Here is a 20,771-nt window from a genome sequence, read left to right as displayed (position 1 = left end):
CTAATTGTGTTCAGCAAACTCATCAGTGAGTCAGTGTTGTTTTGAATGGCGTTGAGATGTTTGATTTGTTTTGACATGAGTTTAACATCTGTTTCCTGCTTGTCTTTGCTGCGTTGTTTTGAAGACTATGTGGGAAGAGTGGCGTGATTTAATGAAGGTCGGTATTTTATTTCCTGTTGTTTATTTTTTGGTTATTTTTATGCCTGTCTTCTCTGGCTTGAAAATTCAGTTTGCCTGATGCCCTTTCTTGTGCATGCACGGCACGCATGCGCAGTGGCCTATTGTACGTGCATCTTCCCTGGATGGTGGCATTGGATTGGATTGGATTGGATTGGATAAGATTTACAGTCCAGTGAGGTTACCCTCATGGAAATTCGGGCTGCTTTCTCCCCGGGGAAAGCGAGCTGCCATACATACGGCGCTACCCATATTTTTTTTTTTTTCCTGCATGCGTGTATTCATGTTTCCTGAGACTTAATGCCGTGTGAGATGGAATTTTTTTACTTTATTCCAAGTCCCACGGGTATTTGATGGACATTTTTATCTATGCCTATACAATTTTGCCAGGAAAGACCCTTTTGTCAATCGTGGGATTTTTAACGTGCACACCCCAATGTAGTGTACACGAAGGGACCTCGGTTTTTCGTCTCTTCCGAAAGACTAGCACTTGAACCCACCACCTAGGTTAGGAAAGGGGGGAGAAAATTGCGGCCTGACCCAGGCCTGACACGCAACCTCTCGCTTCCGAGCGCAAGTGCGTTACCACTCGGCCACCCAGTATTTTTCATACAACTAAAAGATACCGTCTTTTAATGGGTTTTCTTTGTCATTCCTGATTGGTTATTTTGAGAGTTTTGTCCAGGTTAGTTACCTGTCTTGTGTAAGCAACCTGCATTGCTATTCCGGTGATGTTCCCTCTGTTTGTTGTGCTTGCTTCATGAAGAGTTTCCCCCACATAGTGTTGGTATGGTGGATACTAGCGAACTAAAAATCAGCAAAAGTAGCAGGTTTTTTGTTTGTTTGTTTGTCTTCTTTTCTTATTTTCTCGTCTCTTCTTAACTTATGCTGCATGACAGGAATGCATAATTATGTGCACAAGATCATGCTTCTGTCATCCTTTTGTGAAGTGCCTGACATTCTTCTGGATATGTTGTGCATAGTGCTTTTAGTTATGCGCTATAGAAATCTCCTTAATAAATAAATAAATTTCCTCATTAAATTGTGTGTGTGTGAATGTTTGGCAGTTAAAAGTACCGTGGTCATTGGGTTTTTTCACTCCCTATATTTTTTCTGATATTTTTCCAATTGGTTCACATTTGCATGGTGCAACTTCTTCACTTTACAAGTACAAACCACTGATTTTGTTCATTTGCAATGCTTTGCATTTTTCTCTCCATTTTTTGTTGGGGGGGGGGGGGGGGCGAGGCGGGGCGTGGCATTAACGAGGTGACTCATTTCTCTTGCACAGAACACGAAATGTATGCATGAGTCATAACTAAAATAATCTTGAACAGCTGTCATGGTGCTAAATGGAAAACCATGTATGTTTTTGAGAAAGGACTGTTGTAACCTTACCCAACAAATGCTTTGAAGTGTACATGCATGTGTTGTTTATTTTGAAATGTACAATTGCAGTGTGACTCTGGGCATATATTTACTAATTTAGATATATGAATGCTGCATGATTGAATTGTATGTGTACAGATTCACGCAGACAAGCAACCAGGCACATACATACACACAGAAAAAGATATCTAAGGTACGCCAAGCCCATTATCTAACAAGCTTTTAACACTCCTCATTGACTCTGTCTCTAGCTGTTACTTCCCTTGAATAGTTTCCCAGAATTACCTATTCTATTTTTAGAAACATTGGCATTTGGAGAAAACTTGTTTAATAATGCACTTGTGCCGGTTTAGATTCAATCATCAAATCATTACCATTTTCTGTTGTATATTAATAGTGAAAGAAAAGACAACCATAATCACCCCCGAACCCCCCCCCCCCCCCCCCCCCCCCCCCCCGTTCTTGATTTTGTTTGTGATTGGCTGCATGGTATTCTGTACTTTTCTGAACCCTTTCTTTCTTTTGTTTTGGTAATGAATTGAGGGTGATGGCCTTGCAAAATATTTTCTGGAATATCTGCTGAATCATTTATTTAAAAAATAAGAAAACAATATGAAATGGGAAATCCCACAAGAAAATCCTGATTTTGTGTATTTGTGTGATTTGCAATAGAAAGCATGATTGCAAGTAGGTCAGTGAGAATGCATGTGTGTGTTTTTGTGCATGCTTGTGTGCATACATGCATGATTGCATACATGTGTTTACTTGAATGTTTCAGCTTGTTGCATACATGTGTTTATTTGAATGTTTCAGCTTGTTGCATACATGTGTTTATTTGAATGTTTCAGCTTGTTGCATACATGTGTTTACTTGAATGTTTCAGCTTGTTGCATACATGTGTTTATTTGAATGTTTCAGCTTGTTGCATACATGTGTTTATTTGAATGTTTCAGCTTTGCTGTTGAAAATTGCTGTTTTTTCATGATAGAATATTGATGGGCCAAATATTTGTGTCTGCATCTCTAATCGGACTTACACACACACACACACACACACACACACACACACACACACACACACACACACACACACACACACACACACACACACACACACACACACACACACACACACACACACACACACACACACACACACACACACACACACACACACACACACAAAAACAAGGACTGCACAGCAGCATTTGTTCCTTTTGAGTTCCATTGCTTTGTGTTTGTAGACCTTAGTCCTGCAGGGAGGATCAGATTCTGCAGTCGTAAGAACATTCTACCCAGTACAGGGGAACCCCCTGGTTAACCCCCCCCCCCCCCCCCCCAATTTAAGACTTCTTCCTTTTCAAGAGCTTGGTTTTTCAGATTTTGTATTCATAACCTTTGTAAATGCACCTCCGGCTAGTTAAGACTCCATTGTTTTTTAAGCTCTTTTTCTCTCATTTTTAGAGGTCCAACAGGGGGGGGGGGGGGGGGTTTCCGCCCAGTTTAAGACTTTCCCTCTTTAAGACATTGCTTTTTCAGATTTTGTATTTATAACCTTTGTAATGCTCCTTTGACCTGATTTGTTCACATTTTTAGAGGTCCTACAAGCAGTATGTAAGAAATGTTAAGTCTTTTGTACTGGAAACTTGCATTCTCCCAGTAAGGTAATATATTGTACTACGTTGAAAGCCCCTGGAGCAAATTTTTGATAAGTGCTTTTGTGAACAAGAAACAATTGACAAGTGGCTCTATCCCATCTCCCCCCTTTCCCCGTCGCGATATAACCTTCGTGGTTGAAAACGACGTTAAACACCAAATAAAGAAAGAAAGAAAAGAAAGCACTGATAATGTGTGAGTGCGTGTGTGCTTGCGTGCGTGTTCATTTTGCTATTGTACATTGCCGTGAGCTCTGGCGAGAAGGGGCGATTAATAAGTGTTCAAGATTATTATAATCACAAAAACGTTTATAAAATCTGATTGTTCAGGCGAACCGGGGTCTGCAGAACAGCAATGAAGATCTCAATGCGCAACTGATGAACCGCTGTGTTGAGGAGGGCAAGTCTCTACTCATGGAGCCTGGCTCCAAGACTCTGGCTGAGGAGCTGGAGCACCTTACCAAAGAAGAGGTGAGGCGTTTGAGCATTCGGAACAGCTTGTTAATACAGTGGTACTTGTGATGTCGGGTCCCTCTGATGAGAGGGCATCTCCCAAGAAAGGACACCTTCAGTTGTCCCTTTGTGTGTTATCTTTTAACCAAATGTTCTTGTCATGGAGCAAAGAACAGGTGAGGCGTTTGATCAATCGGAACTGCTTGTTGATACCTCCCATGAAAGGACACCTTCAGTTGTCCCTTTGTGTGTTATTTTTTACCCAAATGTTCTTGTCTTGGAGCACCTTACCAAAGAAGAGGTGAGGACTTTGATCAATCGGAACTGCTTGTTGATACCTCCCATGAAAGGACACCTTCAGTTGTCCCTTTGTGTGTTATTTTTTAGCCAAATGTTCTTGTCTTGGAGCACCTTACCAAAGAAGAGGTGAGGACTTTGATCATTCGGAACTGCTTGTTGATACCTCCCATGAAAGGACACCTTCAGTTGTCCCTTTGTGTGTTATCTTTTAACCAAATGTTCTTGTCATGGAGCACCTTACCAAAGAACAGGTGAGGCGTTTGATCAATCGGAACTGCTTGTTGATACCTCCCATGAAAGGACACCTTCAGTTGTCCCTTTGTGTGTTATTTTTTAGCCAAATGTTGTTGTCTTGGAGCACCTTACCAAAGAAGAGGTGAGGACTTTGAGCATTCGGAACAGCTTGTTAATACAGTGGTACTTGTGATGTCAGACCCCTCCGATGAGAGGACATCTCCCAAGAAAGGACACCTTCAGTTGTCCCTTTGTGTGTTATCTTTTAACCAAATGTTCTTGTCATGGAGCACCTTACCAAAGAACAGGTGAGGCGTTTGATCAATCGGAACTGCTTGTTGATACCTCCCATGAAAGGACACCTTCAGTTGTCCCTTTGTGTGTTATTTTTTAGCCAAATGTTCTTGTCTTGGAGCACCTTACCAAAGAAGAGGTGAGGACTTTGATCATTCGGAACTGCTTGTTGATACCTCCCATGAAAGGACACCTTCAGTTGTCCCTTTGTGTGTTATTTTTTAGCCAAATGTTCTTGTCTTGGAGCACCTTACCAAAGAAGAGGTGAGGACTTTGATCATTCGGAACTGCTTGTTGATACAGTGGTACCTGTGATGACAGGCCCCTCCGATGGGAGTTCACCTCCAAAGAAAGGACACCTTCAGTTGTCCCTTTGTGTGTTATCTTTTACCCAAATATTCCTGCCTTGGAGCACCTTACAGGCATGGGAATTGTCCGCCGAAAGTCAAGTTTCCGCCGAAATTGTTTTTTGTTCCGCCGAAAAAGCAAAAGTGTCCGCCGAACAAATAAATGGGGGAGACAAAAATGGTTCTAGAAACTGAATTTAATGGCAAACTTGGAGCTCAGATGATACATTGTACCTCCCATGAAAGGACACCTTCAGTTGTCCCTTTGTGTGTTATCTTTTACCCAAATGTTCCTGTCTTGAAGCACCTTACCAAAAAAGAGGTGAGGAGTTTGATCATTCAGGTCCTAGATCCATATTCATTCAGTTCCTTACGGCATTTTAAATAAAAGCTTCTCATCTTCTCGTTTCAGCTTCTGCAACAACTTCGACAGGAGCAAGAGTTCAGCATGCGGTTGAAGCAGTACGTAGATAGGATCATCATCACTATTCTGGACAAGAACCCGTCCCTCTTGGAAATCAAAGGAATGCAACCATCATGAACGCAGCTACCCACTCATGCCGCAGGCTGCAGTGTGTCAGGGCCAGCATGGTTCAAACCCAGGGTGTTGGGGGCCAGCATGGTTCGAGTCTGTGTTAATGTTTAGCCGTTGATCTCAAAACGAGAATTGTTTGGACATGAAGAGACTATGAGCAGGAAGGCTTGTAGAGTGGGTGAAAGGAGAACTGTTTGAACAGTTGCAGACATACACACACCCACAATGCAGAGGAAGAGGTGAACGGTTATTCAGATAACTGAATTGGACTGACAAAAGAACGTGAAGAACAGTTACAAAGATAACTGAGTAGGATGGACGCGTAACGCTTCAGTTACAGAAGGGTACCCCATGGGGAAGTACAATTTATTCCCATGGGGAAGTACAACACATTGTATGTGAGAGTGAAGGAAAGTGCTGGGTGTGTTTAGGTGAGGGCTCAATGTGCAGAGATGTGGCATCTTTGGGTTGTGATTCCAGCCTGACAATGCCATTGAGAAGACTGTTGTCTGAGATTGGTTGTATTATGTTAATATATGAGTAAAATGCACAAGCCGTAAAAGCTAGAGAGGACTGCTGCTTGGCAGTAACAGGTGAATGTAAACCGTGTGAGAGGGTGTAGCATTGGAGTTTGTGTCGTACGATACATTCATGAAAGCGATAGAATATATAAAAGTACCTGTATGTCTGATTTTATATGTAAATGCCTTTTTTTTTACAAAGATTTTTAAATGAGCGCTTGGTGAAAGAACGCTGCAGGCCTTTGGAGAGATTATTTTTGTGGCCGTGTTTGATACATTTCCATTTACCTGTTTGACAAATTATTTATATAAATGGCTGACACTGTGATTCTCTGGTCCTCTATAATTACCCAACACCAATGTAAAGTGTACAGGATTTATGAGTGTTCAAGTGGCTTGACTGAATGGACAAATGCATTTTGCAGAAAAGACATAAATTTATCACTAGCATGGTTAATAAAATGCTTTGGTTTATATAACTTAAGTTTATAAGGGGCATGGTTGAAATTTTTAATTAAGGTATCTGGCTGTCCTTGTAAAAATACATGTACATGGTAGTGCCATTTTTAATCCTTGGGAACTTTCGTGTGCAAGATTACAACTCAACTGCGATAAGTTGAAGCACTTTTTTTTAAGGTGCATCAGGCAGGTTATTTGTTTTGTTATCCTTCATTTTTAATTGAGTGTTTGTGTGCTTGTTATTAGTAGTTGTGATTGCTTTGCCAGTAGCTTGATTTGCTTGTGTAGCAAACGTTAGTTTAGTAATTACACAAATGTGTTTTGATCGAAGCACCAGTTATACTATGTCAATTTGGTTATTCACATGTGGCTTGAAATAGAATGTCAGTTACTTGTTCAAAGGTTCTCAAAGATTATCAGCTGGGTAATCTTGAGACCATGCTAGTTTGGCATCAAATAAGTTGTTCACCAATTGTACCAAAAATAGGAGCGAGTCTTTCCTGTAGGAAAGGGTGTGTATTTTTGTCAGTCGTTCTGATTGCTGAACAGTTTTGTTTTGTTTTGTTTTGTTTTTTCTTAGAGAAGAAGGGGGTAGGGAGTGTTTGTGTACCACTCAAAGTTATAAGTTCACATTTGAATCTGTACATCTTACTAGATTTAGATGAACTGACCGAAGGTATAAACAAAATCAATTTTCCTTTTTTTTCTGATTAAATTTAATGATGTACACGATGTACAGAGGTAAAGCAAACAAGTTTTGTTTGTGTGTGTGTGGATAAGATAGCAAGGTGTGAAATGAGGTTGATCTCATCCGCGTGAGGGGAAGAAGTGTGATTAGTATGTGGCTTATGCTGCAAAATAATAATAATAATAAATGAGCATTTATATAGCGCAACATCTTACAATTTTGCTCTTTGCGCTCAAATACTCATTTGTCAAGCATAAGTCTTCTTTTATAGATGATGCTTAATTTATGTCATGCAAGAGCTGTTTTTCATCTGTTTGTAATCTTCTCTTTAGTGTTGGGCAGAGATTCACAAAAGCTAATGAGAAATTAATATGTGAAAAGCAACAAGCTACTACTGAAGTTGCTGAGGTGGGTTTTTTGGTTATGAAATTAAATGGAATTGCTGCAAAATTTGGCAAAACAAATTCAATTGAACATTGGATTTTACTTCTTTGAGCCATGTGACATCAGAGGCCAACTAAAACTCATATTTTGTCAGTTAGCCGAGATTGAGACCTGGGAACTCATACGATTTCGCCGTATTTTGTACGCATGATTGTCTAGAATACGATCAGTACGCTCGGTTGAAAAATAATACGATGAGAAAAATTCCTACAGTACTTTTCTTCATAAGCATTTCCCGAAGCCGATCCACTATTTTGACATATGATTACAGTTTTTGTGAGTAAACATTGATAGAAGCATTTGTTTTAAATGTATTAGTAAACTTAATTAACAGTGCGACGGACGCGTGTGAAGCATGTTTGAATCATAGACGTTCAAATGCTGGGCGGAGTTTACGCTCATTTTTCTGAAAATACACCAAGTTTGTTTGAGAATATTCCAAGTGCAAAACAGGGGTTCCCAGGTCTGGAGATTACAAAAGGGTGCATGTTCATGTTAATGTGCATTCAGTCCTAAAGAATGAAAGGAATTCTAACTAAAATAGATCGATACATAAATGTCATTAGCAGTTTTTACCAAAATATGACATTTGACCCAGACCTCGACAGTCATTGTTCACCTCCACTGCTAGCGGTCTCAGAACAGTGACTGTCCCGATCTGTGTAAAATGTCATATTTTGGTCAAATCTACAAATAACATATAATCTCTTTGCGAAATAAAAATATGGACTTGTTTCTTTAGCAGGGTTCGTACAGGTCATGGAAAACCTGGAAAGTCATGGAATTTGATTTTTAATTTTCCAGGCCTGGAAAGTCATGGAATTTCAATTCAAGTCATGGAAAGTCATGGAATTTAACAAAAATAAGAAATAAATAAAAATTAACCTTTAGCACGCCAGCGGCGATTTTTGTTGCCCAGCCATCCTCTTTGCCAGCCAGCAGCGATTTGCGTCGCCAGCACAAGGCTTGTTCGTATGATCAACTTCTCGTTCGTATTTGCATACGAGAATAACGGTATTTTTAATGGCACTTGAGCCAAAGCGAGGCTCACTACCTTCCGTTATCTCGTCGTGTCGTCTGCGCTGCATTTGAGTCGGTTTCGTCGAAGTTTTCTGCTTTTGTTTTTGCATCGATAAAGTACTTTAGCGCTTCGACAAGCAAGATGGAGGATGATGAGTTTGAAACTTTCTTTCGAGTTGTTTCTTGACAACAAAAAGTATGCAGAATTGGAACGAATTACTGAGGAAGATCTTCGCCGCAATTAACTGTGTATCGCGGTGAAAAAAATGACAGTTCGTCAAGTCAGAGTAACGGTTACGAAACGGAATTTACGAAAGTGCAGATGGATACAAACAGTGGCTGGTCCAGTTTAGTGAAATGACAGGACCCACAAACATTACCGATAATCTGACTGCGTAGCAAATGCTTGACTTGCTTGTCGAAGAGACACTGCATAGAAACTGACTCAAACTCAGTGCAAAGCAAGCCAGTGTCAAAACTGGCAGTGACAAGACGTAACAAGTTTGCGTGTTCGGAAATGGCGACCTGTGGATCTAGTCATGGAAAATGTTATTGAGGCTCATGGAAAGTCATGGAAAAGTCATGGAATTTTGTTTCTAAAAACCAGTGGGGACCCTGCTTTAGGGTAACTCTATTCTTTCAGCCTTACATAGAACTTTTTTTCTTGTGAGAAATTTTTGTTTTTTTATTTCACTTTTGTTTGTTTGTTTTTATATGTGGGTGGGGCCGGGGGATTAACAGATACATACTAAGATGTGACAGTTATGACAGTGACCGCTAGTTACTACAGTATTAGTGAAGAACAGAGGATTGTTATTTGTTTAATAGTTTTACATCATCATGACAGTTTTATTGAAGAAGAGAGGATTGTTATTTGTTGGATACTTGGATATTTATGTTATATATTATATCGTGTACATTACATTGGTATGCACGTTAAAGATCCCACGATTGACAAAAGGGTCTTTCCTGGCAAAATTGTACAGGCGTAGATAAAAATGTCCACCAAAATACCCGTGTGACCTGGAATAATAGGCCGTGAAAGGTGGATGCAGCGCCAATAGGCTGTTGATCTACTGGCCGATGTGAATGCGTGATATATTGTGTAAAAAATTCCATCTCACACGGCATTAATAGGTAACATGCGCCTTGAGTCGCCTTGTGTGGTGAGATACGTGCGCAATATAAATCCTCGTAAATTAAAATTTAAAAATAAATTAATTTTGTCACATGTCTTGCCCTTCTGCCATGCACTGATCTCCCCCCTTTTAATACTTAACAGATTATAAAGGAACTCTTTTATACTTTAATTAACCTCAACAGAATTCTTACACATATTATCTTCTCATTGAGACAGTTACATTTGCATTTAAGCAGCAAAAGAGAATATTGATGCAAGACACTTTGGGTGATCTAACTTAATCTGAAGTGGTCACAACTGTTTAGTATAAATGTGGCTGAAAAGTCTACTTTGTCTGGTTGGTATTATTTTAACCATGAAGGCCTGCTATCCGCTTTGCTCCTGGTAAATGTCTTCAGGTCCTTACTGCAAGTATGTATATGGCCTTTTTGCTTTGCTTTGACCTGAAAATGCTATGTTTCTGGGGTGATTTTGTTTTCTTTTTAGCTCATCTCTGTCGAATAAACACCTTTACTAAAGATGGTTTACAGAAGCATGGTGCTTGAAAGAAAATATTTTATGACGGAATACAGAGCTAATTAATTTATCCCGAGCGAACGAGAAGAAGATTAATTTATCCCAAGCTTATTAACTGAGGACAAAAAATCAGTGGTGAAAATGTGTCTTTGATTTCAGAACATATTCACCAAGTTTTGGTATCATTAATCTTTTTTAATGGAGTCCTGTTTCCTCTGGCTAATTTTCATGAATGCATATCACAGCTAACAACAGGGTTGAAAATGTTGACCTGGACATTACTGGAGTGGATTGAAACATTGTTTCTCTACAAACATTTTATCCCAGAAACTGGTTTCATATGTGTCTATGTATAATATCGCTAGTATTTTTAACCCGTTTATAAATAGACCTCAACGTTAAAACTTTTGACTAAAAGAATTGGTCTCTTGGTGAAGATTCTCATGAGACTTTGTGTCACCAGGATTGTACATTCACGTGCAGACATTTTGTGGACAAGTGTGTATTTTTGTATACTTAGATACATTTTAAGACATGTACAGTTATGTATAAAACATGTGTAGTGATTTAAAGTACACGCAAGTAGTCATGGTTACTGTGTAAGAAATGGATCCAGAAGTCTTTCGCTGTTTAAGAGCATGGTTCATGGCTGAATGTTTGTGTAGGGTTATGCATTTGTGTGTTGCAGAGATTTAAATTATTTGCCTGTTTACCTGTTGGATTCCTAACGATTGTCTTTGTCAGGTGCGATGTTTGAATGCTTTGAGCTTCTGTTTATTTTATTTATTTTTTTTGTTTTGTTTGCCATTTATCTCTTTTTAAATGTGAATTTAACTTTTACCGCTACTTTAGCTTGATGGAAGTGAGAATTTTCTTCTTTTAACAACAAAAAATTGTGATACATGCAGACATTTTAAACAACAATCTGTATTCATCTATTGTGCATCAGCAAGTTGTGTGTAGAGTAGAAAACCAGGAGGCATTCACAAATCTAGTGTTTTGTTCTATGCAAGGCAGGTCAGGCTTGTCGGTCTGACTAACAAAACTTGTCAGATTTATAGCCTCCACCTTCAGGTTAGGACACCTGTCTCAATTCTGCAAGCTCGCCTTTATGTTTGTTAGAGGGTTTGGTCATCTTGCATGCTTTGAATTACCTGTTCGTTTAAACTTGTCAGTGTGTGGAGAAAAGAAGACTTTGGTGTCACATATTTATGAAATCTGTTATCAAGTTGCTCCTACCAACTTTTTGCTGTGATTATGAACTTGATAGCATTCCAATAATAATATCAACACAATGTAAGCACCTGTTTCGTGTGTATGTGTGCACAATTTATATCCCAAGTGTCTGCACTGATGATTTTCTTTCGTCCAGTTTGTTCAAGAGTTACTTTATTGCATAGATCAGAAGGCTTGGTTGTCTGGAACCTAACTTAATTTTTCTTTCTAAAACAAAAAACTTGATTTTTACACGATTTTACATCGGTTTCATGTACCTAAAATGTAACTGCATGTCAAGAATAAAAGGCAACATCACCACATGTTTACCTTTATCAACATCAAAAGTGCATCAGTCATGAATCTTATAGATGGTTTTAACTCAATGAGTTTTACAGTAATACTTGTTTGCATACAAATTTGACTAGGGATGAGATGTTACATGCGTTCAGTTTATGAAAATGAACAGGAGTACGGATTTACCTCCCTTTATACTCCTGCAGTTATTTTCTCGCCTCAAGTAAAATGTATGTGTAAATGGAACATTTTTGAGTCACTTGAGAAAAAGTGACTCTATGTAATCGGTCAGTGTTAGTCTGTCCGGCCGGCCGGCCGGCCGGCCGTCCGTAGACACCACCTTAACGTTGGACTTTTCTCGGAAACTATCAAAGCGATCGGGCTCATATTTTGTTTAGTCGTGACCTCCAATGACCTCTACACTTTAACGATGGTTTTGTTGACCTTTGACCTTTTTCAAGGTCACAGGTCAGCGTCAAAGGAAAAATTAGACATTTTATATCTTTGACAAAGTTCATCGGATGTGATTGAAACTTTGTAGGATTATTCTTTACATCAAAGTATTTACATCTGTAGCCTTTTACGAACGTTATCAGAAAAACAAGGGAGATAACTAGCCTTTTCTGTTCGGCAACACACAACTTAACGTTGGGCTTTTCTCGGAAACTATAAAAGTGACCGGGCTCAAATTTTATGTGAACGTGACTCATTGTGTTGTGAATAGCAATTTCTTCCTGTCCATCTGATGCCTCATATAATATTCAGAACTGCGAAAGTGACTCGATCGAGCGTTTGCTCTTCTTGTTTCTTCTCTTTTGGGTTCTGTAATGTGATAAAGTGTTTGTGTCTTATATGCTCTAAACGTTCTGCAAAATAAATGAGCCGTCCATTTTAATCTTAAGTGCCTGAAAAAAATTTTGTTTACAAACAAGTGGTTACGAAAACTGCAACTTGCAGTAACAATTTTATTTTTAGTTTTATCAGTTGCGTTTTATAGTTAAGGTTTTATGGAATTGTTGTGTAAGAGAGAAATTTGACATTATTGGAATTTAATTTATTGTTATTCCACAGGGAAGGGATTTAAAAGCAAAAGTGGTTTGGTTCTTTTTTTACTTCATGAATATTTTTGAGACGGTATTGTCTCTTGAGGTGTCGCAGAAAATAGGCTATGGATGACATTGAAGTTTTGTCATAATTGTATTGTTCTATAAAACTGAGGCCTTTTGAATGTAAAAGGGGCAGTTTATTATGTGTATCAGCTTAGAAAGCATGGCACGTGTGGTATGCAAATAATTCTGCTTACAGGGAGTAACAATCCTGCAAAACAAGAACAATCAAGTTTTTAGTGAATGTAATTTTAGTCAAAATGCTGCTTTTTTGCTCCTTCATTTAGTGCTCTTTTTCCTCGTGTCTACTAAACCATGACCTGTATTATTTAAATACTAGTAGCTTTTCTAGTCGAGTCCCTTAAGCTCCCCTTTCCACTATCATGTGTACTTACCCTAATTGTAAATGTCATTAGTTGTGAAAGTTTGTAAAGTTCAGCAGACAGTTTTGGCATGTGTGCAACCCTGTAGCACTTGGTTTTCGTACAGTGAAACCTCCCTTTTTAGGACCTCCAAATCCCCCCGCGGGTTAGGGGGAAGGATTTACCCCTCCCTGGTCCCCCCGCGGGTTAGGGGGAAGGATTTACCCCTCCCTGGTCCCCCCGCGGGTTAGGGGGAAGAATTTACCCGATGCTCCCCAGCATGTCGTAAGAGGCGACTAACGGATTCTGTTTCTCCTTTTACCCTTGTTAAGTGTTTCTAGTATAGAGTATAGTCAATGTTTGTAAAGATTTTAGTCAAGCAGTATGTTAGAAATGTTAAGTCCTTTGTACTGGAAACTTGCATTCTCCCAGTAAGGTCATATATTGTACTACGTTGCAAGCCCCTGGAGCAATTTTTTGATTAGTGCTTTTGTGAACAAGAAACAATTAACAAGTGGCTCTATCCCATCTCCCCCCTTTCCCCGTCACGATATAACCTTGAACGGTTGAAAACGACGTTAAACACCAAATAAAGAAAGAAAGAAAGGACCTCCAAAATCTGAGAAAACTGGGTGTTAAAAAGGGTGAAGTCTTAAAACGGTGGTCAATTTACAGAGGTAAAGAACAGAAAATTTGAAATGTAAGGTCTTAAAAATGGAGAAGTCTCAATCAGAGGGGTCTTAAAAAGGGTGGAGTCTTAAAACGGTGATCAATTTACAGAGGTAATAAACAGAAAATCTGAAATGTAAGGTCTTAAAAATGGAGAAGTCTCAATCAGAGGGGTCTTAAAAAGGGTGGAGTCTTAAAACGGTGATCAATTTACAGAGGTTATGAACAGAAAATCTGAAATGTAAGGTCTTAAAAATGGAGAAGTCTCAATCAGAGGGGTCTTAAAAAGGGTGGAGTCTTAAAACGGTGATCAATTTACAGAGGTAATAAACAGAAAATCTGAAATGTAAGGTCTTAAAAATGGGGAAGTCTCAATCGGAGGGGTCTTAAAAGGGGGGTTCCACTGTACATGCACCAGAATCAAGCTGATGATTCATAATACATCTTCTGGAATGTTGTTTGTCATGATTGTGCCGACTAGAAACATGTTGATTTGTATGTTGACTGTTAAACTGTGGATATGATAGAAAAAACGTTGTTATGCGAGTGTTCAGACATTACTAGTTTTAAGGACTAAACGCTCATGCACTTTCCAGCGGCCAGTGAAGGATATAACATTGGTGTGCTACAACTGATAATTTTCAAAAGTTGTCATTTAAGGGTACTGTCCTTACTGAATACAAGATCATGTTAACCGCCACAGATTACTCCAGACTTTTGTTTGGGCGTGCATACCAGAAATCAAGAGCATGGCTGCATACTGTACAGAGTAGAGTGTGTTTTTTTTGCTGAATTAATTAAACAAATTAATGTCACTTTAAAGAAGAAAAAATTAACACCCAACTCTGCAGAGAAAGCTACCGAGCAGTTAAGTTTTGGCATGCATTGTAACTTGAAAGATGTTCTTACCCCATGTAAAAAAAAGTCTGTAGAAATCTGTAATGGTGAACACGGTTGCATACACAAGAAGAAATATACCTGTGATTAAGCTCTTTCACAGGTGGATGAAAATATGTAGATGCAAATGTTTTGAAGGCTTTGAGAGTTTCAGCCCAATTGCACCTCATTTCCAGTGCTCAGTCTGAGTCACCCTGGAGAATATTTTTGTATAAATATAGCTATGCTGCACATCAATTGCTTCTGTGTGTATACCACAACATCCCAATTCCTATGATGTAAGGTCCACAGTGGGTAGTTAGAGAACAGTGACTTTTTTTATATTGCTTGAGCCCTGCAACATATCAGTCCAATGAGTCTATTGATGACTGGTCCAATGAATTGGACACTAAATATGATGCCTGAGTTTTGTTCCATGTTCTCAAGCTTGAGTGTGTGAGTGTGTGTGTGTGTGTGTGTGTGTGTGTGTGAGTGTGTGTGTGTGTGTGTGTGTGTGTGTGTGTCTGTCTTTCTGTTTTTCTGTATGAGTGTGTGTGTGTGTGTCTTTCTGTTTTACTGTATATGAGTGTGTGTGTTTGTGTATATTTGGTTATAAGGAAATAATTTTGACAGCAATTTTTTCCTGAAGTGATATGGGACATTTTGCATCAAACAGAAAAAAGGCGGATTTGAGGATGTACATATTCCTACACACACACACACACACACACACACACACACACACACACACACACAAACACAGACAGAGAATGCACTAATACACAAGGATATACATTTCATACTCACACACACACACACAAGAACTCAGAATGTACAAGTTCACAAAATGTGCATTGCAACTCGCGCACACACATGCATGCACGCACATACACACACCACCAAACACACACACACACCATTATTCTGCTGCAACATTATACAGAGAGGACTGTTATTTAAGGAGTTGACTGCATCAATGCAACATGTGCCGCCTCATTTGCATAACAAACAATGGTAGCTTGCAACAATCAATAGATGGAACACACACAAAAATCAAACGTTCTTGACATATTTATCGCTACATATTTCTAACACTAGTCATCACAGAAGCATCTGTGTCCCATTTTGAGTTAAGGGGGCAGTATTATCCTGAGAATTTATGAAAAATCACTTTTTGGGGGTTTTGTTACGCGATGCCACTTTTTAGATACAAAATGGCTGAAATTTGAGCAGAAGGCAATATAACCCTAGCTGTGAAAGTGCTGAAGGCAATATAACCCTAGCTATGAAAGTGCTGAATGAGAATGTGTCTTCACAGTTGGTGTGCAAATATTCATTATTTTGTGGTAAAAAAGTTAAAGAAATTTTAATCATTGTTCTTGTTTTATAAAGATATCCTCAAGAACTATTTAAGATAGAATGTTCTAGTTTTCCACATGAATTATCTAAAGCATTTGCAGGAAGCTTAACCGACGTTTTTGTGGCTAGTACAAATGGTATGACAAATACGTTTTTTTGTTACTATTTTTTGTTTAAATTAAATGTTGTCGAGAGTGCCATCAATGTGACAAGGTCATATATAGCATCAGCAAAAAGATTATCGGTTTAGCTTCCAGAGCAACAAGTTAAAACTGCTTGTGACAAGTGTTTAACACCTTTATCACATACTTTTTCTGCTATCTTTGTGAAAGCAGACTATACGATTTTCCGTCACAGACATAAACAGCTTCACCCAAACAAATCATGTGCTCATTCTAATTAACACATTAAAAAAATTCTTTTTTTATTAGAACACTATGCAATTTATCTATATATATATACAGTCAAAAAATTTTACAAATATGATAGTATTTAAGGTGTGTACTAAAGAGACAGAAAATATACCGTCCGCTAGGTAGTACTGCCCCCTTAAAGTAACGTGCACAAGGTCTGGGTGTTAGACTGCATTTGGTGTACGTGTGCACTTTCTGTACTTGCTGAGAATACAGTGAACAATCATGTGGTAGGGACACCGTCTTTTTTCTAGGGACCACTTCATGATAATTGTCTGTTGTTATCTCTGACAATAGGATCTCCAGGGATACACTCGTAAATGACAGCGGTATTACAAGAGGTGCCCTGTTGCTGAATAATATGGGTGAGGGGGGAAAAAAGACAGCCAGACAGTTGGGATAGTGGGAGTGGCGATGGTGTGTGTGTGTGTGGGGGGGGGGGGTGGGTTGGGGTGGTGAGAAAGTAAAACCGTGGGCAGACTGTACGCATGTCCCACTCAGACGAAACTGTCCTTTCTGTTATATTGATGACTCGCTCGTGTTTATCCCAAACTCCACTGGGGATACCGTCTGTCAGTGCGAAGGACTCCCGGTGGCTCAAGGGTATCAGCTTACAATAGAATGCCTCGCCTGTGTGTCTTCCGGACCAGCTTCTGGAAAATTTGTCAGATTTTCTGTTTATAAGGGTCTATCCACTTAAAAGACCGCAGGGTCGAAGATCAGTGAACGTTTTGTTTTGTTTTGTTTTGTTTTGTTTTGTCATAACATACCTTTCTTGTTTTTTTTGGATTATGCACTACGATCGATGAACCCAGTGCTTAAACACGGCAAACACTACGCTTGTCCATGAAGATGAACCCAGTGTTTAGATACGGCAAACCCTACACATGACTGCATGAAGTTGAACCCAGTGTTCAGATACGGCAAACCCTACACATGACTGCATGAAGTTGAACCCAGTGTTCAGATACGGCAAACCCTACACATGACTGCATGAAGTTGAACCCAGTGTTCAGATACGGCAAACCCTACACATGACTGCATGAAGTTGAACCCAGTGTTCAGATACGGCAAACCCTACACATGACTGCATGAAGTTGAACCCAGTGTTCAGATACGGCAAACCCTACACATGACTGCATGAAGTTGAACCCAGTGTTCAGATACGGCAAACCCTACACATGACTGCATGAAGTTGAACCCAGTGTCACGTTCAGATACAGCAAACCCTACACATGACTGCATGAAGTTGAACCCAGTGTTCAGATACGGCAAACCCTACACATGACTGCATGAAGTTGAACCCAGTGTCACGTTCAGATACAGCAAACCCTACACATGACTGCATGAAGTTGAACCCAGTGTTCAGATACGGCAAACCATACACATGACTGCATGAAGTTGAACCCTGGCAGAAGTCTACGTGCAGTAGTGTTTTGCTCAAAGAACGCGGAAGACAAAGTTTTCAAGTTCACGTAACATGATGGACAGAAGGAAGTTTATATTTCCGTGTCACTGGTTTGACGCTGTGTCACGGCTAACTGTGTCAATGTTCCATTCATAATTAGAGTACAGTACAGTCAAATGTAGAGTCAAATGTACTATTCATAATCAGAGTACAGTAGAGTCAAATGTACTATTCATAATTAGATTTCAGTGGAGTCAAATGGACTATTCATAATTAGCGTTCAATAGAGTCAAATGAACTATTCATAATTAGAGTTTAGTAGAGTCAAACGGACTATTTATAATTAGTGTTCAGTAGAGTCAAATTAATTATTTATAATTTAGAGTTCAGAGGAGTAATGGGATCAAAGTTTTCACCGTTCCAGTTTTCCTTTGCCTGGACCTTCTCCCCCCACCCCCCACCCCCCCCCCCCCCCCCCTCGATCGACCCCCTCCACACCCTCTCTGACCCTTATCTTAATCTAAGAAAAAGGGCAAGGATATGGAGGTCTAATGACACGATAATCCATCGATAAGATGATATATCTGTCCATACGATGGTCCAATGCCAAGGTGGAACAAAGAGCCTGCCCGTAAAAGTTGTGCTGCATAGAGACCATGGTCCACAAAGTTGTACCTGTGTTAACGCATTATGATCGAGTTGCTGCCCCTAATAGGTTCAGAGTCAAATCATGAAGAAGTAAAGAATCACTACGCTCCATTGGCCTGTCAGTAGTCCAAGAACACTGTCAAATGAAAGACACGATTGCCTGACAAGCATTCTGACGGAATTCTGATTGTTCACTCCGCACTAATTGGAAACTTGGCCGCATACAAATTAATCACCGTTTCTCTCAGAATATTTTGAAAAGTCATCAGGACAATGAAAAGGGCTAGAAATGACGCGTCGAATTCGTTACCAAAACGAGTTTCACAGCTAGAGTAGGACAGTCGCTAGCACAGGCCTGACTAGAGAGACTGAACTAAACCGAGACACCTTGATGACGTAAGCCCTTCAGTGTGTCTTGAGTGTCAAACATCGACAGCTACATATTCTCTACTGATACGAAGAAAAACGCCAATAATCATTTGAATAGCACACATAGAGCAATTAAAAGGCTGGTTGTGCAAAAAACAAAAAAACGCAGAACAGGTTAACTAAAGTCTTTATCAAGTGTGTGCATTCATGTGCATGTTGAAAATGATGTCGACTTGCATTCAGCGACAAGGATCAGACGGCTGAGTGGGTTGCACGAATCGCCGCGTGGGGCCAATATCTATGACAGCATACAAGCACCAAAAGTAATAATTCCATTATCTTTGTTATTGTTATTATAGCTGATTACAAATAACACTCACTGCTCAGCAATCCATATCTTACTTGTACAATCAGGTTCAGACTTTTAACGCTTATTATATACGCCGCCAAATCGAACCAAATGAGAAAATGAGGATTGTTAATTACGCCGATTTTCATTTTCATCTCATTGCTTTCTTAGGCATCGCTTGGAAATTCGGGTCGCCTCCTCCCAGTGGAAAGCTAGCAGCAACAAGAGTGGCGCTACCCAAGTGTGTGTACGTTAAGGACTAATCAGCAATTTGAACTTCTGGCCGAACGACTGACCGAGGTCTTTTGCATGCCACGGCAGTGGCACATGGTGGGACATGGATTCCGTCTTTGGGACATCACATTCAGTTGAACCGTGTCCACCCCCGCCTGGAATCGAACCTGTGACTCCAGCATCACACGTCTACTGCTGCACCAACGGAGCTACCAGACCCCCATTTCCATACTATTACCGATGATTACAGACATTACTACTGAATTACCGATATCTTGCAGGATGATTACAACGAAGAATGCTGACTTAGAGGTGATCCCAAAGTACATCATCACCTTTGGCTAATCTTTCTGACGGTATGAGCGCCAAAATCCACAACCTTAATCATATATATCACAACATGTGTTCTTAATAATAATGAGCGATTACCCAACAAAAATCAATTTTTTTATGATCTTTGCAGAAACGTGATGGTTTTAGGCAAAAACGTGCCGTCATAAACAGATTTTAACGTCAGTCTGTCAACTCACTGGGTCGTCAGACCTGCATACAGGCGCACTCAGTGATATGGTGCAGCATGACAGAACTGTCTAGACACTTGATCAGCCCAAGGTGAATAAAGCTGCACTTCGAAGCCGGGGTGCAACTTCCTGAACCTAAGAGACAGGGGAATTTGCAGGAGGCGGTTACCTAGCGCTCAGACCGTCACCTACTGAAGGAATTCCGCGAGAAAGCCCTAAAAATCAATAAGAGAATTTGAGCTATTTCTCGAAGTTCTAGCCCTGTTTATGGAGGTTACTCTCGGTGACAGACGGCCCGTTTTACATATATTGATCTGTCACACCACATCACACGTAAGAGCCGATCGACCAGTCCCGCATTCCACTGCTGACAGTGTCAACTTCGTGTGTTTTGTCTTAAGTGGAACCCCCTTCTAAACCCCCCGATTTAAGACTTCCTCATTTTTACATTTAGTCAAGTTTTGACTAAATGTTTTAACATAGAGGGGGAATCGAGACGAGGGTCGTGGTGTATGTGTGTGTGTGTGTATGTGTGTGTGTGTGTATGTGTGTGTGTGTGTGTGTGTGTGTGTGTGTGTGTGTGTGTGTGTGTGTGTCTGTCTGTCTGTGCGTGCGTGTGTGTGTGTGTGTGTAAGGCGATTCAGATCAAACTACTGGACTGATCTTTATTAAATTTGACATGAGAGTTCCTGGGTATGATATCCCCGGACCTTTTTTTCTTTTTTTCGATAAATACTTTTGATGACGTCATATCCGGCTTTTTATAAAAGTTG

At 39.8% G+C, this 20,771-nt stretch overlaps 1 protein-coding gene across 3 annotated transcripts in view; it reads left to right on the top strand.

The window, feature by feature from the left end:
• LOC138958433 (rab11 family-interacting protein 4-like) overlaps positions 1 to 15,116 on the top strand; it is a 47,398-nt gene extending 32,282 nt beyond the window's left edge. For 2 of the 3 annotated variants that reach the window (XM_070329586.1, XM_070329584.1), the window contains 3 exons: positions 125 to 157; positions 3,551 to 3,691; positions 5,261 to 15,116. In XM_070329586.1, coding sequence (XP_070185687.1) covers positions 125 to 157; positions 3,551 to 3,691; positions 5,261 to 5,389 — 303 coding nt within the window. In that variant the 3' untranslated portion in view covers positions 5,390 to 15,116. The remainder of the gene's footprint in view (positions 1 to 124; positions 158 to 3,550; positions 3,692 to 5,260) is intronic. The other variant, XM_070329585.1, reaches the window with a different exon arrangement.
• The last annotated feature ends 5,655 nt before the right edge of the window (positions 15,117 to 20,771 follow it).

The sequence above is a fragment of the Littorina saxatilis genome, linkage group LG2 (genome assembly GCF_037325665.1).
Source record: "Littorina saxatilis isolate snail1 linkage group LG2, US_GU_Lsax_2.0, whole genome shotgun sequence".
NCBI lineage: Eukaryota > Metazoa > Mollusca > Gastropoda > Littorinimorpha > Littorinidae > Littorina > Littorina saxatilis.
The sequence above is the reverse complement of the archived record's forward strand: the minus strand, read 5'-3'. Positions and strand labels throughout refer to the sequence as shown.